This window comes from Esox lucius, chromosome 5 (genome assembly GCF_011004845.1).
Source record: "Esox lucius isolate fEsoLuc1 chromosome 5, fEsoLuc1.pri, whole genome shotgun sequence".
Taxonomy (NCBI): Eukaryota; Metazoa; Chordata; class Actinopteri; order Esociformes; family Esocidae; genus Esox; species Esox lucius.
In genome coordinates this window covers 23133458-23146897 of record NC_047573.1, presented here as the reverse complement: position 1 = coordinate 23146897, position 13440 = coordinate 23133458, and the positions used below count along the sequence as shown (strand labels likewise).

At 42.4% G+C, this 13440-nt stretch overlaps 1 protein-coding gene across 3 annotated transcripts in view; it reads left to right on the top strand.

Moving 5' to 3' along the window:
* The window catches only part of plekhm1 (pleckstrin homology domain containing, family M (with RUN domain) member 1), a 33748-nt gene that overhangs the window by 5108 nt on the left and 15200 nt on the right, over nt 1-13440 (top strand). For 2 of the 3 annotated variants that reach the window (XM_029119939.2, XM_034292021.1), the window contains exons 1-7: nt 1621-1974; nt 2649-2738; nt 4514-4761; nt 5001-5639; nt 5984-6425; nt 6646-6823; nt 7334-8311. In XM_029119939.2, the coding sequence (XP_028975772.2) occupies nt 2685-2738; nt 4514-4761; nt 5001-5639; nt 5984-6425; nt 6646-6823; nt 7334-8311 (2539 nt within the window). In that variant the 5' untranslated portion in view covers nt 1621-1974; nt 2649-2684. Of the gene's footprint in view, nt 1-1620; nt 1975-2648; nt 2739-4513; nt 4762-5000; nt 5640-5983; nt 6426-6645; nt 6824-7333; nt 8312-13440 lie in introns of those variants that run through there. The other variant, XM_034292022.1, reaches the window with a different exon arrangement.

Sequence of the window (13440 nt, the reverse complement as noted above, 5' to 3'; positions counted from 1 at the left end):
GCAGTGTACATCTGCATGGATCAGGTTCCTGTGTATACTGTTGAGAAACCTGGCTTCAAACAACTTCTAGAACATTTGAACAACAGGTATGCCCTTCCTTCACGCAACTTTTTCATGCACACTGAAATCCCAGCCCTATATAACGAAACAAAAGAAATAGTAATGAACCATCTTGGAAGGAAAACCTTTTTTTCATGCACCACTGATCTGTGGACAAGCAGAGCCACTTCCACGTTCATGGCAGTAACTCTGCAATTTGTCCCTGAAACCTGGGACATGCAGAGCTGGTGTTTGGGCTGTGTTGGGCTCAACACTGAGCACACTTCTTGGCATACTTTATTGGTTTTTGAATGTAATGCAATCTGAGAGGCTTTTGAACAAGTGCACTACCTCAGGACATTTTTGTTAATGTAAAATATATGTTCTAGACTTGTTATATTTAGCTTTAAATAAAAAAATAACCCCTTAATATTGTGGCAGTTTTTTTCTCTGTGGTATCGAAAATGGTATCGAATATCGATATTTTTCAAGGTATCGTATCGAAGTTAGAAATTCTAGTATCGTGACAACACTAATCCACTGTAGGTCTTTGAATAGCTGGCTACAATGAGGATTTTGACCATTATGGGGTTTGAAGATACATATTGGACTGTACAGCTTATGTCAAAAGATTTTCATTTTTTATAGGGTATTATAGGGTATTAACTTACTCATTGACACAGAATACTACTGCAAAGAGTACACAAATATTAGCATCTTTCATTATACCTTTGGCAGAATATATATTTTCTCAAATGAGGTTTTTCAATTATTGGCTAAAAAATATGCCATATTATGATCACCAGCAAGTGTATTCAATTGTTTAAAGACATATAACAAACCTTTTCCTGTTGTGTTCTGTCAGCTAAGCTGCATTCATATGTCACAAGCCTTAAAGTTGACCTCAACCGATAAATTCACCTATCTGGTCTTAAATATGCTCCCTTATATATAGAATATTGTCACAGCACATTAATTACGTGTCACTGCACAGAACATTAGAAATATTCACCAATCTCCCTTGTTGGAATTATTCTTTTCCAATGTTTCTTTACATTTCCAAAATATTTATTCATCACCATGTGTCTGAGACTTAAGAAAACCTTCACTAATTTAATCTGGATTGATAAATCTCCTAGAATTAGACTCTCATTACTATATCTACTATGATATAGGGAGTCAACAGTGGTATTACTGGAGACTGAATCTAAATCTGAATCTAAATACCTGAATTGCCCCATGTTTGAGAAGAACATCCGAGTAGTGTGTGCTGTGAACCAGGCAAAAACACTATGTTGTTTTCTGCGAGGATCACTGAGTAAGCTCATACCCCATTTCATGGGTATCCAATATTTACTCTATGTTCATTCTTCCTTGTATCAGTATACTCTCAATTCAATTACGCTTTTTAATTGATTCCAGTGGAATTAATTTTTACTCAGAAATAATTATGATATATAATTATTTGGAAACATTCTAAAATTACTAAGCATTATCCAGTCAAAAATTGCCTTTCAAATATATTTTCAAGGACTTATATTTTGAAGGCGAAAATAGGAGAAGCTATTGTGTAATCTGCTATTGTGGCTAGCTTCTTATACGTGGTGTGACATAGGAGACAGTAGTATCCCTCGAAGTAGATTTAGAACGTATTTCTACTTCTGTATCTGCCGACATATCATCCTGTCTACGGTTCAGGAATGTACTTGTGAAAGAAATGTATTTGTGACATGGGATCATACCATACAACGTTGCAGTCCAATAAGGAGTCAAAACAAGAGCGACCAAGCGGTGGAAAAAGTCCTTCATCGCTTGTTGTGGACATTGCTAGCTACAGTACTAGCTATTTTAGCCTGCTATTCACCGCTAACGTAACGCTGGAAGCCAAACTCATTAACAAACATGTTTTTTATGTACTACTAACGCGTTAGTTAGGTAAGTAATATGGCATGTTCCGTATGCTTTTATGTCTGTTATTGGCTTTGTTATTCGTTTCAACTTCTTTTTACGACACTACAGTAAAGTTAACGTTTCTCACTTGGTGTGTGGGTTCTTAACCAGACGTAACTAAACATTGGACTTTGAACTAGATTGTAGGAGTGATGTTTTTGTGCACTGTCAGCGTCAACTGTCAATCAAATGGCAATCAAGCCAAGGGTTGGGCTGGTATTCAAAGCACAAACACACGTGAAAGCTCTGAGTTCTCACTGAACGTTATTTTCTTTCACTATGTTACATTTATGGAGTCATTTTATATTTGCCTTACTGTCAACAAAATCTGTACCGCGGGATTGTCTGAACTCACGTTCACTTAATCACAATTCAGATTAATTTACAAATGCAGATGTAATTGGAGACTGTCTTGTAATCTCGAAATTGTGGTTGTGGTAGAACGTGACTCAGCAGGATGTGGAATATATATATTTATTAGATTCTCTTTTCTGACTGACTGCCATTATATTGAGAACCCTTGACTGATTTTTTACTTTAAATTGTGTCATCTAGCCCAAAGAAGGGGCTGACAGTTGCAGAACAGTTTTCTGTGAGTTGTTAGTTTAGCTTGTTGTTGCCAGGATAACCACTGGGGATATCTTGTGTGTATGTAACAGCATGCCATGTGGGAGTGACAGATCCTTGGAGGTGCGATGCTAGCCACACAGACCCCAAACACGGGGCCAGAGGCAAAAGATGTCAAGCAGGTAGGTGAAACCCTTTTACTCTTAGTCACCTGCCAAAAAATCCGTAAACCACTGAACTGGTATTGAGATCTGTCTCTCAGGTAATCTGTTAGTGTTTGAGTGACACATTGACATTGTCTGTTCCTGACCCATTCAAATATTTTAACAATTAACCATGTGAAGGCTATTGTTTGTTTGTTCCTTGTCCCAGTATGTATTGCTTATTGGGGAATCCTGATGTTCCCATTAAGGGTCGGATATAGATTTTATGTTTTGATGTAGGTGAGTGTTGTGTAGTCTGTGTGATAGATAACAGTCTTTAGCTTACTCTGTTTCTATTCGTGGGAGAACATTTGAAAACATTTTTTTTGGCAATTTTAGGCAATTTGAGAAAAACTGAAGTTGATTTTGAGGTCTGTTTTTGATGTCTAAAGAGATGTTTTGAAAGTGTTGTTTTGCCATGAGATGTTATTGCGTAAGATGCATGTTCTCTTGCCATCTTGCCAGTGTCAGCTGACATCAGGTGACTTGGATGTGTGTCAGTAGGTACAGTGTTTTTCATATTCACATGGCATGTCTCTAAAGGATGACACATCTTTTCTGACATTCTTTTGTTTCCAATGTCTGGCCAATTTTGTCACTTGAAAGCAGCATTTGGAAATGCTTCAGAGCTTTTGGCCTATTGGTTGCTTCATATGCTCATGGGAAATAGGAAATAGGAAATGGGGAAGTGGTAAGTCCAACATTGTGCTGAAGTGCTTTTGAAACTGCAACAGTTCTTCAACCATTAACATTAAAGCTAGCTTGATAAATTGCATAGGCTATTTTGAAACTAGGTACATCAGGGTTAACCAACTGTATTCAGGCAAAGGTTGTAGTTTGTAATAAAAAGTATTTGGGTTATTTTGCTGAATTCCTAGTGGTTTTAGTCCTGTTTTATTTTCTTATTTTGTAAGAATGTCTCGTACTGAGTGAAAAACTGACCACCCCTTGTTAAGTAGCATAGTGGTTAGAGATGCGGGCCTGCAAACAATAGGTCCCACATTTGAATCTCGTCACATTCAAATCAAGTTATGCTTTTTGGGGTAATATAGGTTAGATCAAAACCCCTTGGGCAGTAAAAGAGTAGGGGTTTCCACAATTCTCTTGTCTTTTCCCTTGATAAAAAAGTCTGTTGTCGTCACCTATATTGATAGTTATTGTATTAATATCATTCACGAATGAAAGAAAAACAAACAGTTTGGTGCCATGAAATGAAGTAGCTTTGGCAGTGTAAAATGTATCTTCAGTCTCACTAGCAATTGCTCGATTCTTATGACTATTCCAATTTGTAAGTTAGTAGACACTAGTAAGCTAATAAGCTGTTAAAAAGGCCAGTGGCAAAAGCCATACAGTTCATAGATGCTATTTGTGGTAGAGGTAAACTTAATAAGAAACGTTAGTCAGTTTAACACAATTCTTAATGGTGGGTGGCGACACCAACATGAGGCTAACGTGTAGCAACGTTGCATAGTGACTAAAGACACAGCCTCTCATGTGGAAGACCCTGTTTTGAATCCAGTGAGGGCAACAACAATTATCACTTTTAACTGCGGGCCGGCTGAACTGGACATCCCTGGTTTCCTTTCTGGTTGTCTGAATGTTGCAAAAATTGAAGCAATTTAATGTCCCAATTCCTGGCATGCTATTACTTAAGCATGGAGGTTTTTATTGTAGTTGCTCAAGTGAATGTTAAAAAAAAAATAAACTGAATACTAGATCCATTCTGATTCAACCTAATCACACCATTTTCTTAGGGGATCAAAGAGAAGTTGGCATCGTCACTTAAGGCTCTGCAGAAGCGCTACGTGACAACCGATGCCGTGGTAACCAGTGAGGATAGTGACTCCAACCTGCTGTGTTGTGCCCTGGAGGCCATCTTTATCCATGGCATCAAGAGCAAATATATTCGCTCCGAGGCTGGGCCACGCATCAGGAAAGGGGGGTCCCGGGGCACCCTCCCCCAACCTGTGTTCTGGAGCTTGCTTAAGACGGTCACTCATCGGTAGGTGTAAGCCTGAGGCTGTATTGAGAAATACATTTTCTGTACAAATCCCTCCCTCAATTTGCTTTACTAGTTAAGTATTTGTAATAAATGACAAAAGTGGTTATTTACAGTGGTTAAGCCAAATAAAGTTTCTGATTAGATGATGTAGCTATCTGTACATATGCATTGTCTTAATGAGTACTGGAAATGAAGTAACTGCTTTTCTTTATCACTATTGTGATTTAATGTGTCCTCAGTGACGTGATCACAGAGCTGGAGAACATGAGCTTTGTTAATACGGATGTGGGTCGCTGCCGGGCCTGGCTCCGGCTGGCTCTAAACCACGGCTTGATGGAGTGTTACCTGGCGTCATTGTTCCGCGAGGGCTCCAAACTGCAGACCCACTACCAGCCCTTTGCCTTGCTCCTTGACCTGGAGGAGCGTGAGGTGCTGCTCAGTTACATCCAGGGCCTGGCTTCTCTTACCTTCAGCCTGTCCTACAAATCAGCCGTGCTCAATGAGTGGACCACCACCCCTCTGACTCTGGCCGGCCTCTGCCCTGCCACCCAGGCCGATGCTGTTGACCAGCCCGGTCTGACCAAGCACAAGGAATCCTGGGACACGGTATCACAGTCGTCCGTTGGGTCGGACACGGTGGAAGTGCAGCGAGCTGGGCCAGGGGGGCTGGGCAGGGGGATCTTAGGGGGCAGGACCCATATGACCTCTTCCAGCTTAAGCCTGGACACCACAGGTTCGTCTCAGCTTTCCTCCAGCCTTAGCTCAGACAGCCTGCTACAGGGTAATGACCCTAAGAGCCTAGACAAGGAGACCTGGGCATGTGATCTGGAGATCTCCAACCCGGAGAACAATGGCGATGTCAGAAGGCCTCTCAAAGAGTAAGTTAGTGTTGATATGATATGCCTGTGCTAAGGAATTTTACGCATCACCAAACCAGTATGGCTTGGTTTACACAGGAATCCCAATACAGAACTCTTGCTAGTTATTCGGCACTTGGCCAATCAGATCTTTTTCCCATAGAATCGGGCTGCCTAGATGATTTGGTCATATAGGAGTTAATATGAACCTGTACCTATGCAATAAAGAAGGCCACACAGTCAGCAAGTCAGCAACATGCTTCAGCTGACAAAGCATAAAGAAATTATTCAGTACTTTTATTTAAAACAATTTGACGAATGTTGTCCCATGTTTTATTTGGTGATCTTTCTGTAACCTTCTGCAGCATTCTGGCAGACTTCAGGGAGAATGGGCACTCCAGCCAGGACTCCATGCGTGAGGATTCCTATGTGTCCACCCCAGGCGCAGACCACCTCTCGGAGAGCGCAGCATTCAGCGGCTCCGACGGTGAGGCCCAGGGGACTAGCACACCGTCCACTGGCCACTCTAAACATACTTCACTGGGGCCAGACCAGGAGGGGCCAGACCAGGAGGGGTCATCCACGAAGACCGATCTCCCCTCGGAAGTTTACTTTGACGTCCCCTCTGATATGCCCCCCAGTCTCAGTGAGAGAACGGTGACAACTTCTCACCTGCTAGTCACTGATGCACCATGGGAGGAAAAGATGGACGATTCTGCTAAGAGCACCTCAGAGCCTTCAGCCCACATAAACTTACATCGCACGACAAGCATGTATAGTCGGATGGCGTCTACAGACTCATTAGCAGTATGTTTAATCACTCTGTCTCCATCTGTCATTACCTGTGACTGACCTGACTTTTTCTGTATTTTTATTTTCTCTGCATCGGCTATGGTTAAAACCTACTTTGTGCACGGCATTACTAAATATTGAATTCTATGGGTTTATAATAAAATCTTCACTATTCCCCGATTTCCTGAATTAGCCACGAATCATCACTATGTAAAATCTGTCTTTCCGTTCTCAGCACTCCCACTCCTGGATCTCTGAGGATGACATATATAAGCCTAACCTCGATGAACTGGCTGACCCCAATGAGCCTGTGCTAGCGCCTGGCCCAGCATGTATGAACGGGTTGGCCTCTCCCCCTCCAGAGATGGAGAGCTCCCAGGCTCCCCCTATGGTGGTTCACCGCAGGCAGATAGGTAAACTCCCAAACCGTCTGAATCTGGTGACTTTGAGTGTGCTTGTTTCCATTCCTGACAGGGCATTTGACTGGTATTTCCAACCATTGGAAGTACATTTCACAGTTTTTTTTTTAGATACAAAAACCAGGAAGAAAAACTAAAGACCTTGTGTTTCTGACTGTACTAATTATACGAATGGCCTTGTTCATGAGGTGACCAAATGCAAAGAAATTGTCTCAGTTTTAGCCCTTTTCTTGTTCAGGTCTACGTCACACTTTTGGGAAGTAAGATGAACCAAGTAGTAGTTTGTTCAGCTGCAGGGTTTGGGTGATACCAGTTTCCATTATTGTGGAAAAAATATCAATATACATTTTTAAGCCCAGTCGGTAAGAAAAGTTAACTTTTTAATGGCATGTAGAGTTTTATCTGGTAAGAAATAAGGCTGATGCAGTTTAGAGATTTGTTGTGGAGTTTTTTAGTAGTGTCCTGAAGTTGACCACTCTCCCTCTTTCTTTGATGGTCTTTCAGGTCTGTCCAACCCTTTCCGTGGGCTCCTGAAGCTGGGCCACCTCGAACGGCGGGGTCCGGTGGGCATGTGGCGCGATTACTACTGCGAGCTCTCGCCCTTCGAGTTCCGCCTCTACCTGAACGCAGAGGAGCGCACCTGCTGTGACAACTGCTCCCTGCTGCGCTGCGAGGACGTCCACCTTATCTCGACCGATGGGCGCTTTGATCTCACTTTCGCCGGGAAAAAACTATGCCTGCGGGCGGCGAACCGCGATGAGGCTGAGGACTGGGTGGACCGCATCGCAGAGGCCATCAACAAGTGCCGTCCGCAGCACAGTCCGAACGGCCAGTTGGAGGTGCTGCAGCCTGTCAGCAGCAGTGCCATCGTGGACGAGCCGCCAAAATCGTCGTCCCCTTCGTCCCCCTACTCCGTACCCGCCAGTCCCGAGCGAGGAGTGGCCGCGGCCGAGCGAGGACAGGAGCTTCCTCTTGAGCTGGACTGGACGCGCCCCACTGATCCCGAGCCGGACGCCATTAAGGAAGCTGTGCTGTACCTTTCCCAGGACTCGGATGCTCGCAACTGGACTCCTCTGGTGTTCTCCCTCTCCTTAGAGACTCTGAAGGCCTTCCAGGTACAGGATGGCCAGAAGACGCTGCGGTACTCCCACCCCATCGAGGGGATACGCGACGTGGTCCCAGATGTTTCTCTGGGCGGACCGACTTTCTTCAGGGTCGTAATGGCCAGGGATACGCTCAAACTAAGAGCCGAGAGCCCAGAGGAGGCGCGTGCCTGGAGGGGGCGCATCAGAGGTGCACTAGACTCCTACCTGGAGAGTGGTGAGGATGGGGAGCCAGACAGTCCCTCTGTGGGACCTGGGGCAGGGGGGAACATTCACAGACTGGTGCAGCATAGATTAAAGGATGATCGGAGCCTGCTGGACCATCTATACACAGTTCCCACAGAGAAGGGACTGGACCTTCAGGGCTTCAAGTGTGCAGGTAGGTCAAACCCTATTAGTTCTTAAATAGGCAGCACTTTAGTTTCCATGAAGTAGCCCATTGCAGTGGTTCCCCTTTTGTTTGTTTTAATGAGATGCCCTTTCAAGATCAAAATTGTCTCTGGATTGAATGAGGTTTGGCTGGTCAGAGAAGCGTTCATGTTTGGTATAACAGACACACTGTTTGTGGCTAATTTGCAGGAGGATTGTCATGTTTTCATTTGGGTATGTGTGAGTTGGGCTTCCTTAGTAAATGTAGGCCTTTCCTACACACACCATTCGATACCTGATTATCAGTATTGGTTTTCAGATTTGCCATATGAAACCCATTGTACTAATGGAAGATTATTGTATCTAGAATTACATGAGGAATAGGGTACAATACACAACTCAAAAAAATTAAGGGAACACCTAAATCACACATTGGGTCTCAATGAACGATATATATTAAAGATCAAAATCTTTTCTCGTACATTGTGTAGTTTGTTGAGAACAAAATGACACTTGGCAGCGTCAGATACCGATACATAACGTCTCAGAGGTTCTCAAATGGATTCAGGTCTGGGGAACCTGAGGGCCAGTCAATGGCATCAGTGCCTTCGTCATGCAGGAACTGCCTATACACTGTGGCTACATGAGGCCGGGCATTGTCCTGCACCAGGAGGAACCCAGGGCCCACTGCACCAGCATACAGTCTGACGACAGGTCTCAGGATTTCATCCCGGTACCTAACAGCAGTCAGGGTTCTGTTGGCTAGCACGTGGACGTCTGTGCTTCCCAAACCGGTCATGCTGGATGATGTTGCAGGCAGCATAGCATTCTCCACGGCGTCTCCAGACTCTTACACATCCCTCACGTGCTCAGTGTGAACCTGCTCTCATCTGTGAAGAGAACAGGGCGCCAACGGCGGACCTGCCAATTCTGGTGTTCTCTGGGGAATGTCAATCGAGCTGCACGTGATGGGCTGTGAGCACAGGTCCCACTAGAGGAAGTCTGGCCCTCATGCCACCCTCATGGAGGCGGTTTCTGACAGTTTGGTCAGAAAGATGCAGACCAGTAGCCCACTGGAGGTCATTTTGTAGAGATCTGGCAGTGCTCCTCCTGTTCCTCCTCGCACAATGGAGCAGATACCGGTCCTGCTGCTGTGTTGATGCCCTTCTACAGCCCTGTCCAGCTCTCCTTGTGTAACAGCCCTCCCCTGGTCTCTCCTCTCCTGAATGGGCTGCAGGTACCGCCTCATGCTATCAGTGGTGACAAGGCACTAGCAAAACTGGAGAAGAATCAGTCCGGAAGGATAAGGAGAGAGCAATTGTCTGTAGCCACCACCTGCAAAACCATTCCCTTTTTGGGGGTTGTCTTGCTGTTGCCTCTCCAGTGCACCTGTTGTCACTTTCATTCACATCGTAACGGTTGACATTGTTTTACAATCGCTTAAGCTTCCTAACTGGACACATTGATATCCCTGAAGTCTAATTGACTTGGTGTTGTACTGTGAATATTTTTTGAGCAGTTTATATTGACATGATGACACTTAACTGTGTCATCAGTTCTTCCAAAGTCAGTGTGATCAAACTGACTGTTTGATCACACTGACTTTGGAAGAACTGATGACACAGTTAAGTATGTCAGGTAAGGTTTGAACTGTCTAGTCTGCGCCCTGCTCCTTAATGTTTTAATTAGCAGTTTTACATTTAATATGATCAACTGTTAGTGATCTTCAGCAACAACCACACAATCCAAAAAAGGTTTAAACAAAAACATGTTATTAAATGAATTATGAGGTGAAGTACTATTTTAAATGTTACAGTAAATTGTCAATATAATATGTGGTCATTCATTTTAATAACCTAATGGTTGATAGTGGCAGTGGCTGCTAATCTTGTTGTTGCTTCCTCTTTTGAGTTTTAGGCTGCTTATCTGTATAACTACTCATGTAGAAAACGGCTGTGTGATGCATTTGATGAATTAAGTGGTTATGTTTAAAGAATATATTTATAATTTAAATAGAATAATATTTTTTTCTGAGCTTTATCACCATTTTCTTTAACTGGACAACGATACTCCACGAACAGGACCAAAATAAATTTGACAAAATCATTGGGAGGAGGCAGAATCTATGAGCTTGAATACGCCAACATAAACTATTTGTGAAGTTCTGCATTTCAAATGCAATCTTTTTCCAATACCCTTTACAATTATAATTTTATTGTGTTTGTGTGGTTGCAATCGTACAAATGGCTATTAACAAACTTTTTACATTTTATTTAAAGCCTCTAATAAAAAAATTGGCCATGTACAAAGTTACCTTTCACCAGACCATTATTGCTTGAAGTCATAAGTTTCTGTATGACTGTCTGAGATTAAACTCCAGTAATCATTAGGAGAACTGAAACTAATCTATAACTAAATCTAAAAATATATCTTGTTCATGTCTCTCTTGTAAAGGGCTCTTATCATTTTGTAAATTTCCGTGCATGTAGAATGGTTTAGAGTCCATCAGACGAAACAATGTGCATATTGTTGCATTTGAAACTTGCAGGTTTGCTTGACCTTAATAATAATTTCACTATGGGTGAAGGTTCTGTAATAATGAGGTTATTTAGCCACGGTCAGAATATGCCATATCTGTAAACAAGGCTACATTTTTTCAAAATACACAAGAAACCTGTAGTTGGTTAAGACATGCGTTACCTTAGAGAGAAAGATGTATACTTTTCAATAAAGTTCCATTTAAGCATGGGTTACTCCTGTCAGATTGGCCACTTAGTGCATAGCTAAGTGTATTAACATTGTAATTCATATCTAACTGTATTGACATTTTTATAGATACAGTTGTGCTGAAAAGTTTGCATACCCTTGGAGAATTGGTAATATGCAGCTCCAGAAAAAATTTGAGACCACTCCTAATTTTTCTTAAATCAGCATCTCTACTTGTATGGCAGCCATTCCATTCCAGTGTCTGTTAAATTCCAACACAGGCACACCTCATTTAACTTAATGAGGCACTGATTAGGTGATTACCTGAACCAAATCTAATTTAACGGGGAAAGGTATAAAAACCACTGCTGTGGTCATCACTATCCTCTTGCAATAGGACCAGCTGGATGGCAAAAACTGTGCAAGTAGTACCTCAAAGGTAATTTGAATACAAAAATAACTGTTCAGCATGACCCAAGAGTTAAAAGGAAAAGCTTTGTTTGAGGAAAAGTTTCAAACACGGCAGTTCATAAGAACAAGGTCAAGCAACAGACACTGGGAACAACAAAGCTACAGACTGGCAGAGGGCGAAAACGACTGTCCTCTGACTGAGATGACCGTTAACTCTTTCGAGTGTCACTCAACAACCATGGGATGACATCAAGTGACCTACAAAAATTATGGCAAACAGCAGCTGGGGAGCACGGCGAGGACTATTCGAAACAGGCTCCTAAGGGCAGGGCTGAAGTTGTGCAAAGCTAGAAAAAAGCCCTTCATCAATGAGAAGCAAAGAAGAGCCAGGCTGAAGTTTGCAAAAGACCATAAGGATTGGACCGTAGAGGAATGGAGTTAGGTCATCTTTGTCACCCAAAAGCAATGTGACAGACTGGTGGGGAGCATGCCAAGACTCATTAAATTAATCTGGGTTATTCCACCAAATATTGATTTCTGAACTCTTAAGTTAAAACATTAGTATTTTTTTGTTGAAAAATGTATATGAATTTGTGGTCTGAAAACAATGCATCTTTTTTTGGTTATTTTGACCAGTTGTTATTTTCTATTAAAAAAAATTATACTCTAAATGACAATATTTTTATTTGGAATTTGAGTGTAATGTTGTCAGTTTATAGAATAAAACAAAATAAATTTTACTCAAACATATTCCTATGAATAGTAAAACCAGAGAAACTGTTAATTTTGCAGTGGCCTCTTAATTTTTTCCAGAGCTGTGTGTACCATTTGTAAAGAGAGTGAGCAGGCAAAACACGTCTTTTATTTCTTATGGGATTCACATTCAACTGTAGGTAATAACAGAATGGCACAATCATAACTAAACATGGCAAAAAATTTAAAAAAATGACTGACCCCTGTTCAAAAGTCTGCAGACCCTTAGTTCTTAATACTGTGTATTGCCCTCTTTAGCATCAATGTCAGAGTCAATTGTAATAGTTGTCTATGAGACTCCAAATTATTGCAGATGGTATAGCTGCCCATTCATCTTAGCAAAATGCCTCCAGGTCATGCAAAGTCTTTGGTTGTCTTGCATGAACCGCACATTTGAGATCACCTCAGAGTGGCTCGATGATATTTAGGTCTGGAGACTGTGATGACCACTCCAGAACCTTCACCTTTTTCTGCTGTAACCACTGGAGGGTCAACTTGGCCTTGTGCTTAGGGTAATTGTCGTGCTGGAAAGTCCAAGAGCGTCCCATGCGCAGCTTTCGTGCTGAAGAATGCAAATTGTCTGCCAGTATTTTCAGATAACATGCTGCATTCATCTTGCCATCAATTTTCACAAGATTCCCTGTGCCTTACACCCCACCAAAACATTAGTGAGCCACCACCATGCTTCACAGTGGGGATGGTGTTCTATTCACTATAGGCCTTGTTGACCCCTCTCCAAACATAGCGCTTAAGATTGTGACGTCACTCCAAATTACAGTGCCAGAAGCTGAGGCGTGTCAAGGTGTTGTCGGGCATATTGTAACCAGGCTTTTTTGTGGTATTGATGCAGTTCCGGCTTCTATCTGGCAACTCAACCATGCAGCTTATTTTTTTAAAATTATCGTCGTATTGTGCTCCTTGAAACAACCACACCGTCTTTTTCCAGAGCAGCCTGTATTTCTCCTGAGGTTACCTGTGTGTTTTTCTTTGTATCCTGAACAATTCTTCTGGCAGTTTTGGCTGAAATCTTTCTTGGTCTACCTGACCTTGTCTTGGTATCAAGAGAGCCCCATATTTTCCTCTTCTTAATAAGTTATTGAACAGTACTGACTGGCATTTGCAAGGCTTTGGATATTTCTTCATTTCCTTTTCCATCTTTATAAGGTAAGTTCCATTACCTTGTAACGCAGGTCTTCTGACTGTTCTTTTCTGCTCCCCATGGCTCAGTATCTAGCCTGCTCAGTGCATCCTCTTGAGCTCATTGACTAT